This window comes from Protopterus annectens, chromosome 2.part0 (assembly GCF_019279795.1).
Source record: "Protopterus annectens isolate FY-2018-M chromosome 2.part0, PAN1.0, whole genome shotgun sequence".
In the NCBI taxonomy this organism is placed as follows: domain Eukaryota; kingdom Metazoa; phylum Chordata; order Ceratodontiformes; family Protopteridae; genus Protopterus; species Protopterus annectens.
This window is the reverse complement of record NC_056728.1, coordinates 68,009,232-68,028,736: the sequence shown is the minus strand read 5'-3', so window position 1 is coordinate 68,028,736 and position 19,505 is coordinate 68,009,232. Positions and strand designations below refer to the sequence as shown.

The 19,505-nt window shown below is 42.3% G+C and overlaps 1 protein-coding gene across 1 annotated transcript in view; it reads left to right on the top strand.

Annotated features, from left to right (window-relative positions):
* Positions 1 to 19,505, top strand: part of LOC122792701 (germinal-center associated nuclear protein-like) — a 1,487,771-nt gene that overhangs the window by 158,735 nt on the left and 1,309,531 nt on the right. Inside the window, exon 3 of the mRNA XM_044060286.1 lies at positions 18,057 to 18,280. Within this exon, the coding sequence (XP_043916221.1) occupies positions 18,057 to 18,280 (224 nt within the window). The remainder of the gene's footprint in view (positions 1 to 18,056; positions 18,281 to 19,505) is intronic.

Here is a 19,505-nt window from a genome sequence, read left to right as displayed (position 1 = left end):
ACTTCTAGTACAGTTGTTTTAGATTTTGATTTCCATTTTCTAGTAATTAAATTTTGGGCAGCCAGCATAGTTAGACTCTGTAAGGCCGTACTCTCTCTAGGCAATTCTGATTCTGTATCACAGCTCCGTCTCTGACAGAGTAGTCTGCAGGCAATCTTTAAAGTTTGCCAGTTCTTTCTTCCTCGTCCCACCTCCAACATGTGCTGTCTACCTGAGGAAAAATTCTCTGGAGTCTATTTGAGATATAAAAATATCTCTGTAAACATTTCCAAGCAAAAATCTTAAATCTTGTAGATTCTGTTGCATATCTGGGAGACATACATATACCCAGCATTGTTTCTTTGTGAATTGTTTTATACAATCTCTCTTCCCAGTCCTTTCTAACCTCCTCTGATTGATTCTTATAGTTATCATGCAGTATTTTATATGCTCTACAAATTATTCCTTTTTTAATGGCCGCTTCTGGTTTAGTCTCTACTGAAAACTCTGAGTGCTGGTCTTCCGTTTAGGACCCCCATTGCTTTCTCTTTGCCTGTAGTTTGATATCAATCTCTAAATAGTGAAGGCCATCTCTGACATGCAGTCCAAATAAATTCTTGGCGTCTTCCCATTCTGTTCCCTTTCCCCTCTCTAGTTATTTGCTCCCAATACCTTGGTTTCTTTGCCAGTTTTCTCCAATAAATTCTGTCGGTCTCTCTTGTCTTTTGTCTGTATTCCTAATTGCAGTCATCCCTGTCGGCAGAATCTCCTTTCTCTATTCCAGTGTTGGCTTAATTCTTTTTTCTGCTACTTTATGAATATAATGTTTTGTATGGCTATTATTCTTCTTAAAGGTATACATCCAAAATCCCAGTGCATTCTTGTTGAGCTTATCTCCTGTTTCTTTATCATCATCCCTTTCCACATTGAATTATAGGTCTCTGCTTGTGCTATGTATAGGAGCCTTAACTGTGTAGCTCTGAAATACTCTACTGATTCCATTCTTAATGGCAGCTTGTGTTCTAGTTCTAGATTCTATTTAAAACTCTACCAGTGCTGGCCTTTTGTTTAGGACCCCCTGTTTCTTTTTGCCTCTACTCTGATATCCTTCTTGATAAATACTTGACAACTTCCTATTCTATTACCTTCCCCTGTCTAGCTATTTGCTCCCAATGCCTTTGTTCCTTTGTCAGTTTTCTGCAGTATATTCCAGCCCCGTCTTGCCCAGTGTCTGTATCCCTAATTGCAATCATCCCTATCGGCAGAATCTGCTTTCTCCATTCCCGTGTTGGCTCACTACTTAAAATAATTTCTGGGGCTTTGTAAATGTGATGTTCTGTATGATTATTGTTGTTCTCCTTAAAGGTCTACATCCAAAATCCAAGTCTCTCCTTGTTTCTTCAGCTTCACCCCTGATGTTCATCGTGTTTCACTGTTGCAGTCATTACACTTGGGTTATCCTGCTGGCAGGCTACCCGCAGTCGGCCTGAATTCCAAAGTCTTGGTCTGGCGTCAGTTGCTGTCACCTCTTCCCTGACGTCAGTGTGCCAGGGGTATATAAGATGCAGCTGATGCCATTTTCTCCAGTCTTTCTTGCCGCGCGGTGCCTGAAGCAAAAGCTGTTCGCAAGTGCCGGTCGGCCGACTCCTGAGATTTTCAGAGACTAATTTCAGATCCAAAGTCTTCATTAAAGCTAAGTACCTCATTGGGGAAACTTTTTTCTTGCTCCAGACCGATGTCAGAAAAAGTTAACAATTGTATTTCTTGTGGGAAGCAAATACCTCATAAGGATTTTCATTCTTACTGTATTCCTTGCCTAGGCCCTGATCACAACGTTGCTAGCTGTCGGTTTTGAGCTAGATTTAACCAACTCACTATTAAACGTCGGTACGATTTTGCCTTTCATTACTTTAGCCGAAGATTCAGTTATATAATGCCGTCAGAACAGCCGATGACAGGAGTTTATAAAAAGCGCAAGGAAAAAGAAAAGAATAGGCATCCGAGGTCCAAAACCGACGACGAGGCTACCACTAAGCCAGTCGCCGGTTCGCCTGTTGTCAGTGAGGCACTTTTGCAGCCCCTGACGCCTGCTGCCTCAGAGCCACAGGCCGTTTCCGACTCCCACGTGGAGCCAACTAGGCCTCTGGATACTCAAGGTATTGGACACTTGGAAACTATCCCCTCAGATGGGTCCGGAGCCACTGAGCAGGCATCGGCTTCTGAGGGTGTTTTCAGACCTACACAGTTATATGTAAAGCCTACCTCAGCTTTAAAAGCAAAGACTAAAGCAGCCCTAAAGACAAAGAAACAAGTACAGCATTCTACTGGACAGACTTCCATGCCTAAAAAACAGATGCTCAAAATGGCCGAAGACCTAATTACCTTGATCAGGGGTTCCGTTCCCCCCTCCTGATAAGAGGCCTAGGCAAGAGACAGAATATCATTCTTCAGATCAGGTTTCCATTTCCTCTGACTCCTCCTCTGAACAGGAATACTCTCTTTCTCCCTATGAGGATTCTGATGCTGAAGAATCTATCCCTTCAGCCTTTCCTCCTGAGGATTATTCTTTCGGGGAAACCCTGCATACCATGAGGGAGCACTTCCACTGGGAGAGCCAACGCTTCTCAGAATCAAAGAAAATGCTTAGAGATTTTCTTTTAGTACCTCAGCACAGGCCTCTTGCTATTCCCCATTTGTTAGACATTGTGGATGATGTATTTTCAGAGTCCGGCCTTTCTCCTGACTCTCTACCCCCTGCCCCTGTTAAACCAGACAGATACTACAGGGTTCCAGGTTCACATAAATTTCTTTATAAAAACCCTACTGCTGACCCAGAAACCATTTCTCAGGGTCCCAAATGGGTCAAGGCTTCTACTGCAAAAAACCCTATTCCCTCTGATATGGATTCAAGAGCACTAGACAGATGGGGGGGAAAAGGTTTACACTTTTGCTACTTTGGCTGTAAGGGCTTTAAATTGTCAATTTCATATGCTTAAATATCAGCAATACTTAATGTCACTGCTTAAACAGAAAATGTTGATTAATTCTGATTGTGCAGAAAATAAGGAAATGCAAGATTTATTGCATGCAACTGAGCAAGTGAGAAAGCATACATTGCAATGTGGTTTTGATTCTCTGGAGGCCTCTTGCAGGACCGCAGTTACGGGTTCTGTCATTAGGAGGCATGCTTAGTTAAAGGAACAGAATCTGCCTGATCATGTTAAAGCAAAATGATTAGATGCTCTGTTACAGCATGATACTTTATTTGGTGTTAAAGCAGAGGAGGTGTTGAAGAAAATGGAGGACAAAGCGAAATCTATGCAAACAGTAAAGGATTTCTTACACGTACAACCACCCAGATTTAGCAGGAACTGGCCTACAAAGAACTGGTCCTTTCCAGTGTCAGACAGGCCAAAACGAGGCAGGTACAGATGCCCCAGAGGCAGATCCCAGCCCCAGGGCTCATACAGGCCTAAACAGTGGGGCGCTTCTACCTCCAAAAGCGGAGAAGACACGTCACAGCCATACAGGAAACAGTCCCAATGACTTTCCTCTGCCAACACCAAGTACTTATCTTTTGGCAGCCCCCTTGGGGGGAAAACTAGCACTTTTTTTCTCAGAATTGGCACATGATCACCCAGGACAAATGGGTCTTGAATATAGTGTCCCAGGGCTACAGGTTCCACTTTCACACCCTGCCAAGGGCAAAAGGTATCCCAGACCTGCCACACAATCAATGGGCAGAGGCACAAAAACAAGTTTCATCCCTCATGGACATGAGAGCCATTCAGCAAGTACCGCAGCAAGAGCAGGGACAAGGATTTTACTCAAGACTTTTCTTGGTACCCAAAAAGGACAAAGCCTGGAGACCAATACTGGACCTGTCTTTACTTTTCTGGACGTTCCAAAATTCAAAATGTTGACTTTGCAGCAGCTTCTGCCCATGCTGGGTAAGAAGGCTTGGCTTGTAACTTTGGAGCTAAAAGAGGCTTACCTGCATGTACCAATCAGACAATCTTGCAGAAGATACCACAGATTCATATCTGGCTCAATGCACTACCAATTCTCTGCACTGCCCTTTGGCTTATCTACTGCACCCAGGGTCTTCACAAAATGCCTGGCACCAGTAATTGCATTTTGCAGACAAAGAGGAATTCAAATATATCCGTACTTGGACTACTGCCTTATTCAAGCAGAGAACAAGGACATTCTACTAAAGCATCTGGCATTTGTAAAAAGATTATTAATTTGCCTAGGGTACACATTAAACGAAAAGAAATCAAAACTAGTACCCTCTCAAGAGATAATATTCCTGGGTGCAAGCTTAAATACAACTGCCTAGATGGCTTATCTCACGCCAGTCAAATAAAGGCAACTGACTTCTTACTTCAAAATGTTGGCAACAAAAACCCAGTTATCTGCAAGAAAAATTCTGCAGGCTTTGGGTTTCATGGCATCCTGCATTCTACTAATTCCATATGCCAGACTGCATATGAGGAAACTACAATGGTATCTAAAAAGTGTTTGGACTCAACATTGCCACAGCCTGGAAACATTAATTTATCCTCCTTCCTTGCCTGCAACAGGAGTTTCGATGGTGGGCACAGGCCTGTCACCACAACAAGGGACAGCCATTCAACCTACCCACAGCGAGGCAGTCACAGATGCATCAGACTATGCCTGGGGGGCCCACATGGCAGGAAAATGTATTCAGGGCACATGGCCCACAAGCCAAAGGCATCTTCGTATCAATCAAAAGATATGCTAGCTGTTTAGAATGCCCTGACAGCTTTCAAGGATCTACTTCATCCAGGACAACTAATGATAAGGATGGACAATACTACAGTCATGTGGTACATAAGCAGGGAGGCACACATTCCTACCCCCTCTGCAGACAAGCCATGACTTTGTGGGACACAGCATTGGCTTATCAAGTACACCTGCAAGCACAATTCCTGCCAGGAAAGATAAATACTCTGGCAGACGAATTAAGCAGAAACCTCACGGATCCCCACGAGTGAAAACTGGATCCACAAGTCGTCAGCATAATAACAAAGAAATGGGGATGCCCATAGATCTATTTGCCTTCCCCCACAACTGCCAATTAGAGATTCTGCACAAGGACTTATCACAAGCAAGCATGGAAAGTGGATGCTCTATCATTCAGCTGGGAAACCCTAACAGTTTATGCCTTTCCTCCTCTGCCTCTCCGCCCCAAGGTACTCCTAAAGCTCAGACAAGAGAAGCCAAAAATTATTTTGATTGCCCCAGACTGCCCCTGCCAGCACTGGTACCCAATCCTGAAGAGCTTGTCTCAAGGCCCAGCCTGGACATTACCTCTAATTTCTCACTTACTGACCCAACAAAACAATCAGAACCTGCACAGCCAACTCGGGGCCCTAAATCTGGCAGCATGGCGGATAATGTAGTCATTCAGAACATACCTCTCTCTAAAGCAGTAATGGATGTTACTTTGGAGGCCAGAAGGCCCAGTACCAGTAAATCTTATGCAGAAAAATGGAAGAGATTCTGTGTTTGGAGCCAGGCACAAGGAATTGACACGTTTGTACCAAATATTCCTCAGATTTTACAATACCTAACTGAGATGCTGGACAAAGGCCTATCCTTTTCATCAATTAAAATCCATGCTTCTGCCATTTTAGCTCATTACAATACGGAACCACCTATTTTTTCTCATCCATTGCTAAGGCAGTACCTCAGAGGGGCCAAAAACATAAGACCTCCAAGGAGAGCACCAGTACCTGCATGGGATCTCAACTATGTCTTGGAAAAAATCACACTGCCGCCATTTGAGCCAGCCAATACAGCTGAGATAAAGTTCTTATCATGGAAAACAGCTCTGCTCCTAGCAATAACCTCTGCAAGACGAGCCTCAGAGTTACAGGCACTCATGGCTGTGGAATCTTTTATCATTTTTCATCCAGACAGGGTTTCTCTGACGAACCCGACATTTATGCCTAAGGTAGTGTCCAGTGTGCCCCTTAACCAAACCATTCATTTGCCTACTTTTTATCCAAACCCACAGAATAAGGGTGAGAGACTCCTACATTCTTTGGACATACACAGACAGCTACGCTTCTACTTGGGTAGAACTAAAGCTTTCAGAAAGACCGAGCAACTCTTAGTGGCATATGCTGCAGGATCACAAGGAAAAGCTATCTCAAAGCAGACCATTTCAGAATGGATAGGTCACTGCATTCGTTTCTGCTATGTACAACATGGCAAATCAGTGCCTAAGGGGATTAGGCCACATTCAGCCAGAGCAGCAGCCTTCCTCAGAGGAGTACCAACCAAAGACATTTTAGAGGTTGCAACTTGGAGATCAGTGCACACTTTTACCAAACACTACCACTTACCTCTCTACTCTAAATCCAGAGCAGGCTTTGCCACTGCAGTTCTGCAGGGCCTTATAGCCCCTTCTAATCCAATTTAGATCCAGCCACCCAACCTCAGCTTTGGGATTCAACCCAAGTGTAATGACTGCAACAGTGAAACACGATGAACATAGTAAAGTTGTGTACCTAGCATAAATGTAGATGTTCGAGTGTATTCACTGTTGCAGTCCAGGTTACCCACCCACCATCCCCCTTTTCTTTGCTGGGATTTATCTGTACTTCTCTATCCTATACAACCTATGTGGTGTATTTGCTGTTAGATGAAGGAAATGTTTACTTTAGTGCATGCATATTTATTGGCATAATTCTTAGCGTACCATTTTGGGGGCACCTGACATCTGGGGCAAGAAAAACTGAAGAAAATGGCGTCTGCTGCATCTTATATACCCCTGACGCACTGATGTCAGGGAAGACGCAACAGCAACCAATGCCGGACCAAGACTTTGTAATTCAGGCCAACTGCGGGTAGCCTGCCAGCAGGATAACCCAAGTGTAATGACTGCAACAGTGAATACACTCGAACATCTACATTTATGGTAGGTACACAACTGTACTTTTTATCATCATCCCTTTGCACTTTGAATTGTAGGATCTGAAGTTGTTGTCATTTGGTCTTCAGCCTATGGGTCTTGGATCCATCCTTGGATCAGATTTGGCCATATACTCCAGCCTTGGAGCCAAAAGCTGAGCTCCTCCTCTACTACCCATCACGCCTCACTTTCCCTCCATGCCCCAGATTTCGTTTGCCGCTCGCTTAAATAGCTACAGGGTCCATCGATGAACTCCCTCCAGGGAAATCTTCAGTGTTTTTTGGTCTGTAAGTACTCTAAAAGTTTTCCTTTTTTTTCTATATTTCTTCCTTTCTTTCCATCTCCTCCTCTTAGGTTCATAGGTAGGTACTAGGCTATCGACCCAAGGGCCTATGTAAGCCTAGCCAATGAGGTCCCCTGGCTTACGCTACCCAAGAAAGTTATTTTCCTGTGCTACTGTCGAGCAGAGACACAGAAGTGATCCCCGGGGTGTATTTATTTTATTTTATTTTACATTTGTTGACCGGGCTAGTCTAGCTGGATACATGTCCATTTTCAGTAGAGGCCCGGGGAGAAAAGCTCCAAAAAAAAAAAAAAAAAACAAAACGAATGGAAAATCCATACATACATTTAAAGTAATAGCAGTTCAAACTTACCAAGAACTAAAAAAGCAGTTGTTACAAATTTTTTTAAAAAATATATAAAAGATACATTAGTCTAAGCAAGGAATAGAACTAGCAGTAATAATCAATGGATATTGTATTTGAGATACAATATCTATGTATACATGCAGTATATTTGCAATAACATGGTATTTAGATTCTTAAGTCAGAAATTATTAGGTATTAGAGTAGTTGTAAGAAGAAAAGTTAGTTAGGGTTAGTACAGGAGCAGAGCCAGTGTGTCTTAAGAAAGAGCTTTAGATTCTTTTTAAATAGTGGCAGTGACATTTGTGTAGTGAGATCAGTGGGTAGTAAATTCCATAGTTTTCCTACAGAGTTAGAGTACAGGGAGTCACCTGCTGAATGTTTGGATCTTGAAGTATTAATCAGCAGTTTATTGGAGGAACGTAGGTTCTTATTGTTATTATAAGGTGTAATGATGGTAGAGAGTATATGTGTGTCGGTGGGCTTATACAGGGCCTTGTGGACAGTGGGAAGCTGTAGAAATTGAAGCTGGTTGTGAAATTCTAGCCAGTCTAGTTGTTTTAGATTCAGACAATGATGGGTTCTGAATGGAGAGCCTGTGGCAAACCTAGCAATATTATTATAGGATGTGGCCAGTTTGTTGAGGTTGTTTTTAGATAAATTAGTATATATAGGGGAGGCATAGAATAGGGTTGAGATTAAGTGGGTTCTGGCTGTAACAGCCCTAGCTATTGGAGTTAGAAAGGGCTTAATTCTGTAAAGGGATCCCAGTTTTTTGTTCACTAATTTTATTGTATTGTTAATGTGGGTATCAAAGTTGAGGTGGTTGTCAATTGTTATTCCTAAGAGTTTAGTGGTTGGGTCGGGGGAAATGATAGTGCCATCATTTGATAAAAGTGTGAGGTGGATGGGAGTTGATTTTTGGGTAGGAGTGAAAAGTAACAATTTAGTTTTCTTAGGGTTAAGGAGGAGACAGCGGTTTGAAAACCATTGTTCTATAGTATTGAAAGCTTTTTGGGTAAGAGATTTAAGTTCAGTTTCAGAGGTGGCTGTACAAATAATAGTAGAGTCATCTGCATATTGAATGCAGGTGGCGTGTGGTATAGCTGTTTGTAGGTCATTTAATATAAATGGAAAAAAGGAGTGGACCTAAAATGGAGCCCTGAGGAACGCTGAGGGAGATAGGAAGGTTATTGGATAGTTTATTTTGCCAAAGTACTGCCTGTTTTCAAGGTAAGATTTAAACCAATTCATGGTTTGGGGATCAAATGAGAGGGTTTTCAGTATGTGTATGAGGAGTTGGTGATTAACCATGTAAAAGGCCTTAGATAAATCAATGAAGAATGCAGAGGAAAGATTATTGTTGTTGCGGTTTTTGTTAATAGTGTCTGTGAAGGATAGCAGGGCAGTGGTGGTACTGTGGAAAGGTCTGAAACCATGTTGACAGTCGGCAAGCAAGTTGTGATGGAGAAGGTGTGAAAGTAATTGCTTATGGATGCATTTTTCCATTATTTTTGCAAGGGTAGATAAAGCTATTGGACGGAAGTTAGAATACTTGTTGGAGTGTCCCCCTTTATGTAGTGGGATGATATGGGAAATTTTCAAGGTAGATGGGATAGTTCCTTCATTTATGGTTCTGTTGATCAGAATAGAAATGGGGTAAGCTATGGCTTTAGCTCCTTTTTGCAGGAATTCTGCTGGGAGTTGGTCAGCTGATGGTGTGGTAGGCTTTAATTTTTGGAGAAGGGAACAGATGAAGGAAGGGAACAGATGAAGGAAGTAGACACTGGTTGTAAATGGAAAGGTGGAGGTAGGATAGTGGTAGAAGTTGGCAGATTTGAGGTGTCAGGAGAAAGATGGCTAGCAAGATTTTGGATAGCATCAGTAAAAAATGAATTGAAGGCATTAGCAGTATGTGAGGGATTGATAGGGTTAGAGCTTAGTGGGTTGGGTGTGATAGATTGACGTGGGTAAAGAAGTTTAATGCTAGATCAGAATTTTTGTGGTGCATTATGGTAGGTTTGCTGTGTTTGAAGGTAAAAGTTCTTTTTGTCTAATAGGATGGCTTTTTGGTATTATTTCTATGTTGTTTAAAGGTTTGGTGATCTGAGGGCGTTTTAGTCGCGCACAATTTTGCCCAGGATTTATTTCTGAGAAGGATTTTTTGCCTGGTATTATTGGTGAGCCAAGGTGCTGGGTTAGTTTTATATCTAACTGAGCGTGGTGGGGTGTGATGATTCAGGATTGCTAGGAATATTGTATTGAAGTATTCTATGGCTTCATTAAGTGGAAGAAATTTTAATGGTGACCAATTACATTGTTTGAGTTCAGTTTGGAAAAGTTCTGAGTTAGTGTTTTTTTGTGCGTATTGTTCTATAGGAGAGAGGGAAAGTTAGGTTGGTCTTATGTCTGATAATATAGGTTAGTGAATGGTCACTGAGGTCATCTAGGAGGGTACCTGCTTTATATGTTTGCTGAGGATTATTTGTAAGAATCCAGTCCAAGGTACTTTCTTTGTTGTTGATTCTATTAGTTCTGGTAGGGGAGTTAATTGTTTGTGAGAAGCCATAAAGGTTAATATGTGGTTGGGTGTATATTACTATAGGTCATCCAGTCTATATTGAAATCTCCTAGTACCATGGTTTCTTGTGGGAGATTGATTGAAAGCCAGTTAAGGATATTTTCAAGTGTACTGATGTTATTACCTGGGGGAAGGTATATACAGGTAATGTTTATGGACTTATGTGTGTTAATTTGAAGTTTAGTGATAAGTATTTCAGCACTATTGTTTGATGGTGGGTTAACGTTTAGAGTAGTAACCTGAAGTTCTGCTTTATAGAGGATTGCTACCCCTCCTCCCTTTTTGACTGTGCAGTCAAGTCTAATGATATTGTACCCTGGTGGAGTGACTTCATTGTGTTTAACAGTAGGTTTTAGCCAAGTTTCAGATAGGCATAAGATGTCAAATAAGTGAACATCTAAAAGGGCATGAAGTTGAGCAATTTTGTTGCCAATGCTACATATATTGAGGTGAGCTATAGATAGTGAGTTAGATGGTTTGGTGTTTGGGTTATTAGTTTTATTTGGGTTGCAGGTTGGAGTGTTAAGGATATTGTTTGGGCCTGGGTTAGGGCGAATATCCCCATCTAGTATTAAGTGTAGCAGTATAATGTGTTTAGGGATGAGAGGCTTATGATAGAAGTCAATTACTTTTCAGTGTTCTGGTTGGTATACTTAATAGGAGTTATTCTATGGTATTTGGCAAGTATGTAGCTAGGTTTAGATATAGGGTTAAGAAATACTGGATAGATAATTAATGGTGGTGTGGAAGCATGTTTAGAGGGGGAGAGAAGCGTAGAGTATAGTGGATGTTTGTAGGCGGATAAGAGATAGGCAGTAGTTAGTGAGGATAAGAGTAAGACTTGTAGTTGGTACGGGGTAGTTGGTTTAGACATATTTGTGTGGGATGTAGGGAGAAAAGTAACTGGCAGAGTACTTTAAGCAGGTAAAGAGAATTATTAAATAGGTGGGGTGCTGTTGCAAGGAGGGTTAAGAGGTGAGGTAAAGCGGGTGTGATAGTGGTGTTTGGCGGAGGTAATTATTTGAACAGTTTGATTGGTGTGAATGTGATGTGGGTGTGGCTATGGAGGAATAAATGTAGGAGCACTGGGGGCGGGTGGGAATTGGGGGCAGGGTAGGGGAGCGGAGGGAGCCCGCAGGGCGAACGGAGCGGGAAGAGGCACGAGAGTGGATTGTCAGGGGTGACGGTCAGTGAGGAATGAAAAATGTGCAGGTAAGTCTGAAGGTAAGAGATTATGGAGAACTGTTGAAAGGCTGGCAGGAGTAGATGTGTGTGTGGGGAGTAGAGTGTAATTAAAGATATTGAAGGTCAAGGGGAGATATAGTAAATAGGAAAACTGGAAAGGGAGTATTTCCTATTTCCCATCCACTTATCAAGATTTTTCTTGGAGTGCTAATGAAGAACTTTGTTTGACATAGATGGGTAGCCTGTTCCAGTATATGGGAAGTCTCTGGGGACATGAATCTATCCCTCCAGCATGTCCTGTTTATTGTGGTGACAAGGTTTAGGTCCCTAGAGCGTGTAGCTCAGAGGGATTAGGATTTCTTTAGGTGTAGCATGTCCAACAGCTCTGGGTTTGACATAGCTTTATATGTTAGGCAGAGATCACCTCGGAGTACGCGATAAGCTACATAAAGCTGGAGTTTTTTGAGGCGGTCAGTGTAGGGCATTTGTGTGAGGCCAGTAATACTCTTTGTGAAGTACTTCTGTAGCCTTTCCAGCTGCTGCAGATGTCTTTTGAGGTACATTCCAAAAGGGGCATTGTACTCTATAATGGGTTTAATGAGGGTCAAGTAGAGGGGAACAATGACCTCTTTTTTTCCTGGATGAGAACCCTTTTATCATGAGGTGTGCCACATAGAAGGACTTCCTGACTACTGTGGCGATGTGACTATCAAAGGAGAGACTACTGTCCAGCTGGGTCCCAAGGTCTCTTATCGCACATTCGGTGTTAAGTAGATTGCTGCCTATGTGGTAGTTCATGGGTACAGAGTTTTACCAAAGGGGATGACACTGCACTTTTTGGCATTGAACTTGAGGCCATGGCTCTGACACCAGGCATCTGTCTCAGCGAGGCCCTTCTGTAGGACATCCACATCATTTGGGGACTTGACTATGGCTCCTAGTTTGCAGTCATCTGCGAACTGTTAGCCAGAGACCTTCTGTGTTAGCCTGTACTTCAGAGAAGTAGCTACCAAACAGGAGAGGTCCCAAGATGGAACCCTGTGGTACTCCACTTGTCACTGCTTTGAGGTCATATTTGGAGTATGCAACTTTTACAGTGTGGGTTTTGTCAGTGAGCCAGTTGGCAACCCATCTTGTGACGTAGGGATTTATACCTAGTTTAGTGATGTTAGCTATAATTCCGGAATGGGGGATGGTGTCGAAAGCCTTGGCGAGGTCAAGATAGGCTGTGTGAACCACCTTACCCTCATCTACAGCTTTGGTGACTGCCTCAAAGAAGTCAATCAGGTTCAGGAGGCATGATCTGCCTTTCACAAACCTGAACTGGGTGGGATCCAGAGTTTGGAGGTTACCAATGTCTTTGTTTGAGTTCCATGATGATACGTTCCATGGCCTTGCAGACTCGTCAGGCCGGATCAGTGGTGGCTCCCCCTTTGTGGAGTGGGATAACTGTTGCTGTGCGCTATTCAGTGGGCACAAAGCTTGATGCGAGGCTATTATTGAACATGGTGCTTAAGTGGGGAGCCAGTTCGTTCTGAAGTTCGTGTAAAACGCAGCCTGGGATGTTGTCTGGTCCCATGGATGCTGTGTTTTTGGCTTTAGAGAGTGCAGCTTTTACCTGCGTAGTTGTGATTACGACGACTCTGCATTCTTCCTATATAGATATGGGGCCTTTAGGGGGTGGGGTGGGGGGGTAAATCTGCCAGGATGTTGGCAATATCAGTAGGTTCCGTAATTTTCGTGCCATTGTGCTGTACCTCAGAGCAGATGTGGGTGTTGCCATCGAAATTCTTGACATAGCTATAGAATGCTTTGTGGTTGTCCTTAGAATTAGTGGCGATTTTGTTTTCGTAGCTAGCTTTGGAGGATCTTATAAGGGATCTCCGCTTCTTACTGAGGCTGACCAGGGAGTTTCTCCACTCATGGAATTTTACTCTCTTGCAACAGTTTCTTCCTTCTGTTGTACAGTTTGTTTATGGCAGGGGACCACCAGATTGGCTTCTTTTTTTTGGAGGATAGCATCTTGGTTCTGTTTCAGATAGCACGATCCATGCACTCGTGTAAGTGCTTATAGAGTGCATTTGTGTAGGATTCAGCAGTTGTAACTGGATTGTCCATCTGCATGGGTGTCATGAAGTTCACCACTTTTGCCTTAAGAAGCATGAAGCTGGCTTTGGAGAATTTTTTTACCGTGGTTTCCTTAATGGGGGGGGGGGAGATGTGGATATCAAGGGTGATTAGCTTAATGTTGGATCGGACCAACGAGGAGTTGACTTCAGGTGTGGAACACTAGTCCGTCATGTTGATAATGACTAGGTCTAGGATATTGTTGCCCCTGGTGGGGGTGTGGATAAGTTGATCCAGGGCATTGGAGTTTATGAATTCCAGAAAGCGTTGAGCTAAGGAGTTGGTACATGAGTAGTTTTCCCAGTTAATGGTGAGGTAGTTGAAGTCGCCCATTATTAGGGTGTTTGGTTGAACCCTAATATTTTCCAGTACATCAAGAAAAGTGGGAATCCTGGGGCATGGTGGGGGATCTGTAGCAAGCTACAATTTGGATTGCAGTTTTGCCCAGAGTTAGTTGCACTTGGATAACCTCGGATGCATTATGCTGAGCAACTAGCCTGGAGGTGTGGATATCCTTAATGAAAATGGACACACCTCCGCCTTTGGTGTTTCGGCCCAGGTTACATGGCCGAAAAGTGTGGTATGAGTTATAGCCTGGTAGTGCAGGGGTGCTCTCTGGAGCCTTGAACCAGGTCTCGGTCACTGCACAGAAATTGATGTTCTCCATTTTAAGTAGTGCCTCGAGTGAGTGCATTTTGAGATTTAGACTTCTATCATTGAGTAGCATTACCCTCAGTTTTTGCTTGCCTGTTCCTGTTAAGGTGGTGAATTTGTTATTTGAAACTTGCCTAAAAAAGGCACTATAGCGGCAGCAAGTATCCGGAATCCCAGGGGCGACAGGTGCAGGCCATCTGTGGCAAATCATCGTGGTCTGTCGACCATGTCATCCCAAGCAGACAGATACTGGATCCCCTTAGAATGATACCAGAAGCTTAGCCAATTGTTGAAGTCAGTCATTTTGTCCTTGTACTGCGGTGTCATTCTGGGCGATGGCAGAATGCTACTCAGGGCTAGGGTCATACCTGCCTGGGCTACAAGATCGGAGAGCTCTTCCATGCATCTTTTCATGTAGTCCAGGGAGGTATGTCTTAGGTCATTCACACCAACATGGACAATGACAGAGTCATATTTGTACTTGTGGAGTGACCCGAGTGCATGTTTTATGTGGTTCATCCTGGCACCCGACAGGCAGCTGACAGTAACCTTCTCCTTGTTTAGCCTGGTGAGTGGGACATCAGTGTGCCTGACTATAGAGTCACCTATGACTAGTGTGTTGGGTACGTTGTTTTGCCTTATTGGCTGTGGTTGAGTGGAACACTAAGTCTATTGGCTGTGTGTCATTTGGGTTGTGTTTGGGGATGGAGGTTGCTTGTGTTTCTGCTTAGGAGGTCTCTGTTGCTTAGACAGATTATTATTGAGATCCTCCGCGAATGTTTTTGTGTTACTGTATGTGGATTTTGGTGGTGTAGGTTTAGTGAGACTATGTGATGAGTGTGGTGTGGTGCAAATGTTTACCTTCTGCTCATGACTGTCAAGTTCAGTCTTGGTTGGAGAGAGCTTTACCTCCAGTTTGGCTAGATAAGTGCATCTCTCACAGGTTGTAGTTTTGGGTGGTAGGAGGAGAGGGTTGTCTGTGTACGTGAGGCAACTTCTACATTGCCCCAAGATGCCCAGATTCATCAGATAGACAGGAGAGAACACTGGGTGCTTGACCCTTGGACATGCCTGAATAAAAAACTATTTTCCTCTAGATAAGTGAGAAAAGTGAGTACAAGAGTTGTTTTTCTCTAAGCAAGTGAAAAAAGTAAGTACAAAAGCTGTTTTCCTCTAGGTAATGAGGAAGGGTGGGTGCTATAGTAATTAGTAGTTTATTTAGTGCTTACAAGTTCTGAACAAGAGTTGAGCACGAATAAGCAAATTTAAGTGCTAAAACTAAGAATCTGTATCTGCATTAGACGAGTTACAGGACAGAAACAAGTGCAAATGCAGGCTTTCAAATCAGAAAGTTGAGAGAGATGGAAGAGATTGCCCAAACGGCCGATAACTACAATTTCTGGGCCAGAACCACTCCTTATGTGGTAGACAGGTTACCTAGTGCTTACCACTCCCACTGATAAGCTAGAAGGCTTCCCTCCAACACAGAAAGGCTTGGGGGGCTCAGAAGCTTACATACAGTCCTGGATACAGCAAATCTGTATCTGGAGCACTAGTTACAGGAAAGGTAGGAAACAGGCTTACAGTTTTTTTTTTTTCTTAATTAAAAAAAAAAAAAAAAAGAAAAAGGCTTAGTGTGTAGAAGGATTCGTAGAAGTAGGGTCACTTCCTCCTCCACTACTTTCTTTCCTTCTTCCCTTTTCTATAGTTTCATCCAGGCGGTACAGTTACCATCCATTTACTGAAATTTGCCCATAAACAGTCTACTGGCCTTCTCTGAATTTCTGTTTTTACATGGGGGAGCGCTAGAGTTAAGCTGTTATTCACCGTGCAGCCATCTTGGAAGTCAGTAAGGTACTGTTTTAGAGACTGTGTGCTAGTGACTTTATATTTCACCAGTGCATACCCTGGTGAGGAGATTCTTATAAACTAACTAGTATTTATAGTTCTGCTAGGCATTGTAAGTGTCACTGAATTATAAAGGTGCAGTTAAAGACTAGCAACTCTTACTTTCTTGACAACACATTTACTGAGTAAGTCCCTCAGAAATGCAAGTGAAGTGAACTTTTGTTTTCATGCTAGAATCTTTTTTGCTGAGTTGCTGTTATTTTCCACCTGCTGCTGTCTTTTATTTTCATGTCTGGCAAAGTCAAACTAAGATCTTTGGTGCGTCTCCTGCCTAAAACATCTACAGTGTATAAAAATGTTCTACGCATGTATGTGCAAAAATATGATGCTGAATGTTGTAAAATTGGATTGATGTTCATCCGCTGACCAGCTTTTATTTGTTTGTCATTCAGTTAAAAAAAAAAGGCAGAAAACAATTTTGATCACAAAAGAAGCCCCCCCCCCCCCAGCAAAAAAAGTATTAATTGGGGGAGACCACTAGTACGCCAACCCTGAAGTTTCACAGCAGTGAGAAAAAGTGCCACCTCTGAGATTGCCAAGACTTTTTGGCTATTATACTGCAACTGAACAGCAGAATGTTAAAAGCTGTTTGGCAGCTTGACATGTTCCTGAAATTTCCTCTTGGTATTGCGACTTGTATATTAATTTGCTTGTCTTGCTCACTTATTGAGCCTTAAAAGTACTGCTGTTAAACATCAGGTGTGCTTTTTGCTCCAGGATTCTTTACTTCATAATTAGGTTCTTTCATTCCCAAAATTAAGAATCTTCTTTTTATTTCACCATAACTCGTGGCTGATGGATATTTTCTTTTCACTGGAAGGTATCCAAAGATCTTGTATGCAGATCATAATAGGTTCTAGTTACTCTGGCAAATTTTTTTATGTTATCTTGGTAAAAGTGACCTAGCTGGGAAGAGGACTGGTATAGCTGCACTTTTCATTCATGCTTTTAAGACCTTTGCAGTGTGTCACATTAGAGAGCATAAGTTTATGCCAGGAAACTGTTAAATTCATCTCTTTTACCATGCTTTCTCTTTGTCCTTTTCTTGTGAGAGGTTAATTGCCCTTGTATGATATCCTTCCCCCCACTTGCCATCTCAGTAATTTGTAAAGGAAAGATGCTCCCAAAGCAGAACAGTTTATCATGGAACCCTTGAGGGATGATTAAGAAGTGGAAGGATGGAGTTAAGATGGTGCTTTGTTGAAGGTCACGTGGCATTGGAATGTATAGCGCATACACAGGTGGGGAGTAGACATTCTGGACCATTTGTCCTCATGCTTGAATTTGAGCGACAGATACTCCTCTTGGATTCTGCTGTGAAAGTATGAGCCTTTTTGAAATATAGACTGTGTTTGTTAATGGAATTTTGAAAGTTATTTGAGATGAGAGGGACGCTTGAAATTCAGAGGACAAATGGATTTATACAAGGATACTAATGATGCAGTGGTAGTTGCAGTACTGTACGAACAGTTTAAAATGTATTGCCATTGCATTTTCAGTACAATAAAGGTGTAGCATGCTAGTGTGTCCTATTTCATTTAGAGGATGAGATGTCTACCTCACTGCTGCTGTTCTGTAGCTCTCTTATATAAGCACATTCTGAATTGTTTTCGAAAATTACTATAGTGATTTTTTCATTGTTTTAAGTTGAATAGTTACCATACCGTGTAACTTTATAACTGTGGCATTTTGCCTGTGGTGTCACATTGTTGTGCATTGTAGAAGAGCAAGCACTGTGCAAAGAAGGGTGGTTACATTAATTTGTTTAGTAGGTAGATAAGTCTTAGCCCTAGACCAAAAAAAAATACTAATTAAAGTGCCACTCTTGTATTTTCTGAAGTTTTGCCTCCCAAATAAGTGTCACATGTGGGGACTGGCAGTCATGGTTATTATCTCCTCTTTTTTACAAGGTTGATGTTACTGTTAAAAATGTGCAGTTCACTTTCACTAAACGTAAGTTAAACGTGGATAGACCAAATTAACTACTTTTATTTACTTGACTGCATAAATGTTGCCTTTTTTTTTCCAGACTCTGGTGAAAAAGTGCCATCCAGCAGGTCTCTCCGTTGTGAGAGGTCTAGTAGTTTCAGTGGAAGTTCCTTCAGAGAGATTACAGCAATCCAGTGCAAAAATATCCCAGGCCACCTTAATAAGAAAGATCTGGTTAAAAAGCACTTCTCTGCATTTGGGAAAGTTCAGCGTGTGTTTTGCAATCCCAGCAAAAATATGGCAGTAGTCCACTTCCATGATCATGTATGTATACATGGTAACAAATTAAAAAGTTTACTGTTATGTGCCAACATTTTAAATTAATACAGCACTGTTTGTTTCTCTTTGTTGTCCCATCATATTGCTTTGTTGCTTAACTTGCTTTCTCTTCTGATCTGGACAGTGTTTGTCTTGCAAAGAAGTTTAGATATGACGTTGTGAGCTCTCTTTGATGGAGTTCTGTTCTATAGTTGGGTTATCCTCTTTATCAGCCATTATTTGACATCTTTTTGAGATGTTTTTGTTCTCAAGGATGAGTAAATGCCTGTGACAGCATGTTATGATTTCACTGATTGACTACTGTCTATGTAAATGCATATCCTTTGTGCTTGCCTATTATATTTTGCAACTCTCACAAATCAAATCTCGACCTTGACTGGTGCCAATAAAGTTACTGTTTTTTGTATGCTTGACAAAAAATGAGTTTACAAAATTAAGGGAAAAGCTTATCAATAGACTACTGGGAAGGTTTCTAATGTTTCCCAGTAGGTGGGCTGTAGTTTGTAGATTGGGTGAACCCGATACTTTGTAAAAAGAAGTATGTTGCATTATGGGTCTCTAAGGAAGTAGAGATTGTTCCAGTCCTTCATGCTTGTATGTAATTTACTATTCACCAGTACTAGTTTTCTCTCACCTGATCAGCTTGGTTACTTGACCAACCAGCCTTGTCACAGTGAGTGGCCCCTTGAGTCATCCTGTCATGGACCAGGGTTGGTCACAGCTCAAGGCTGAAGATGTTTCTCCCTATCAACCCATCTGGATTGGTCAACTGTGGTTAAGAAAGTGTCACTGGGTGAGCCTTCACCAGGGTCCGTAGCCCAGGTGCAAAACACCCTGTGGTTATTCTGCTAGTGATGGAATCTGGATTTGCAGATTTGGGACATCAGTAATAGGTGTACCAGTATATGGCCCAGTGCTAGCTTCTCTCTCTGTCTCGTGCATGGCTCCACTCTTTGTGCTGTTATGCAACTTTGCTTCCAAAAGTGGATATTCAAGACCCTCTCTCTGGTTGGCTTTGTTGGGTGATGAGATGCATGTGTTCTCTTCCGAGTTGGACAGAATTTTATCCTGGAACATAAATGGCATTGAACCTGTCCAGATCTCCCATACAAAAGCATCTTACCCATCCAGGGAAATATCTACTACTAGGAGGTGGTCAGGTATACTTTTTGAGTGGTAGCTGGCTTATGAAGTTTGGCCTAATAGTTCA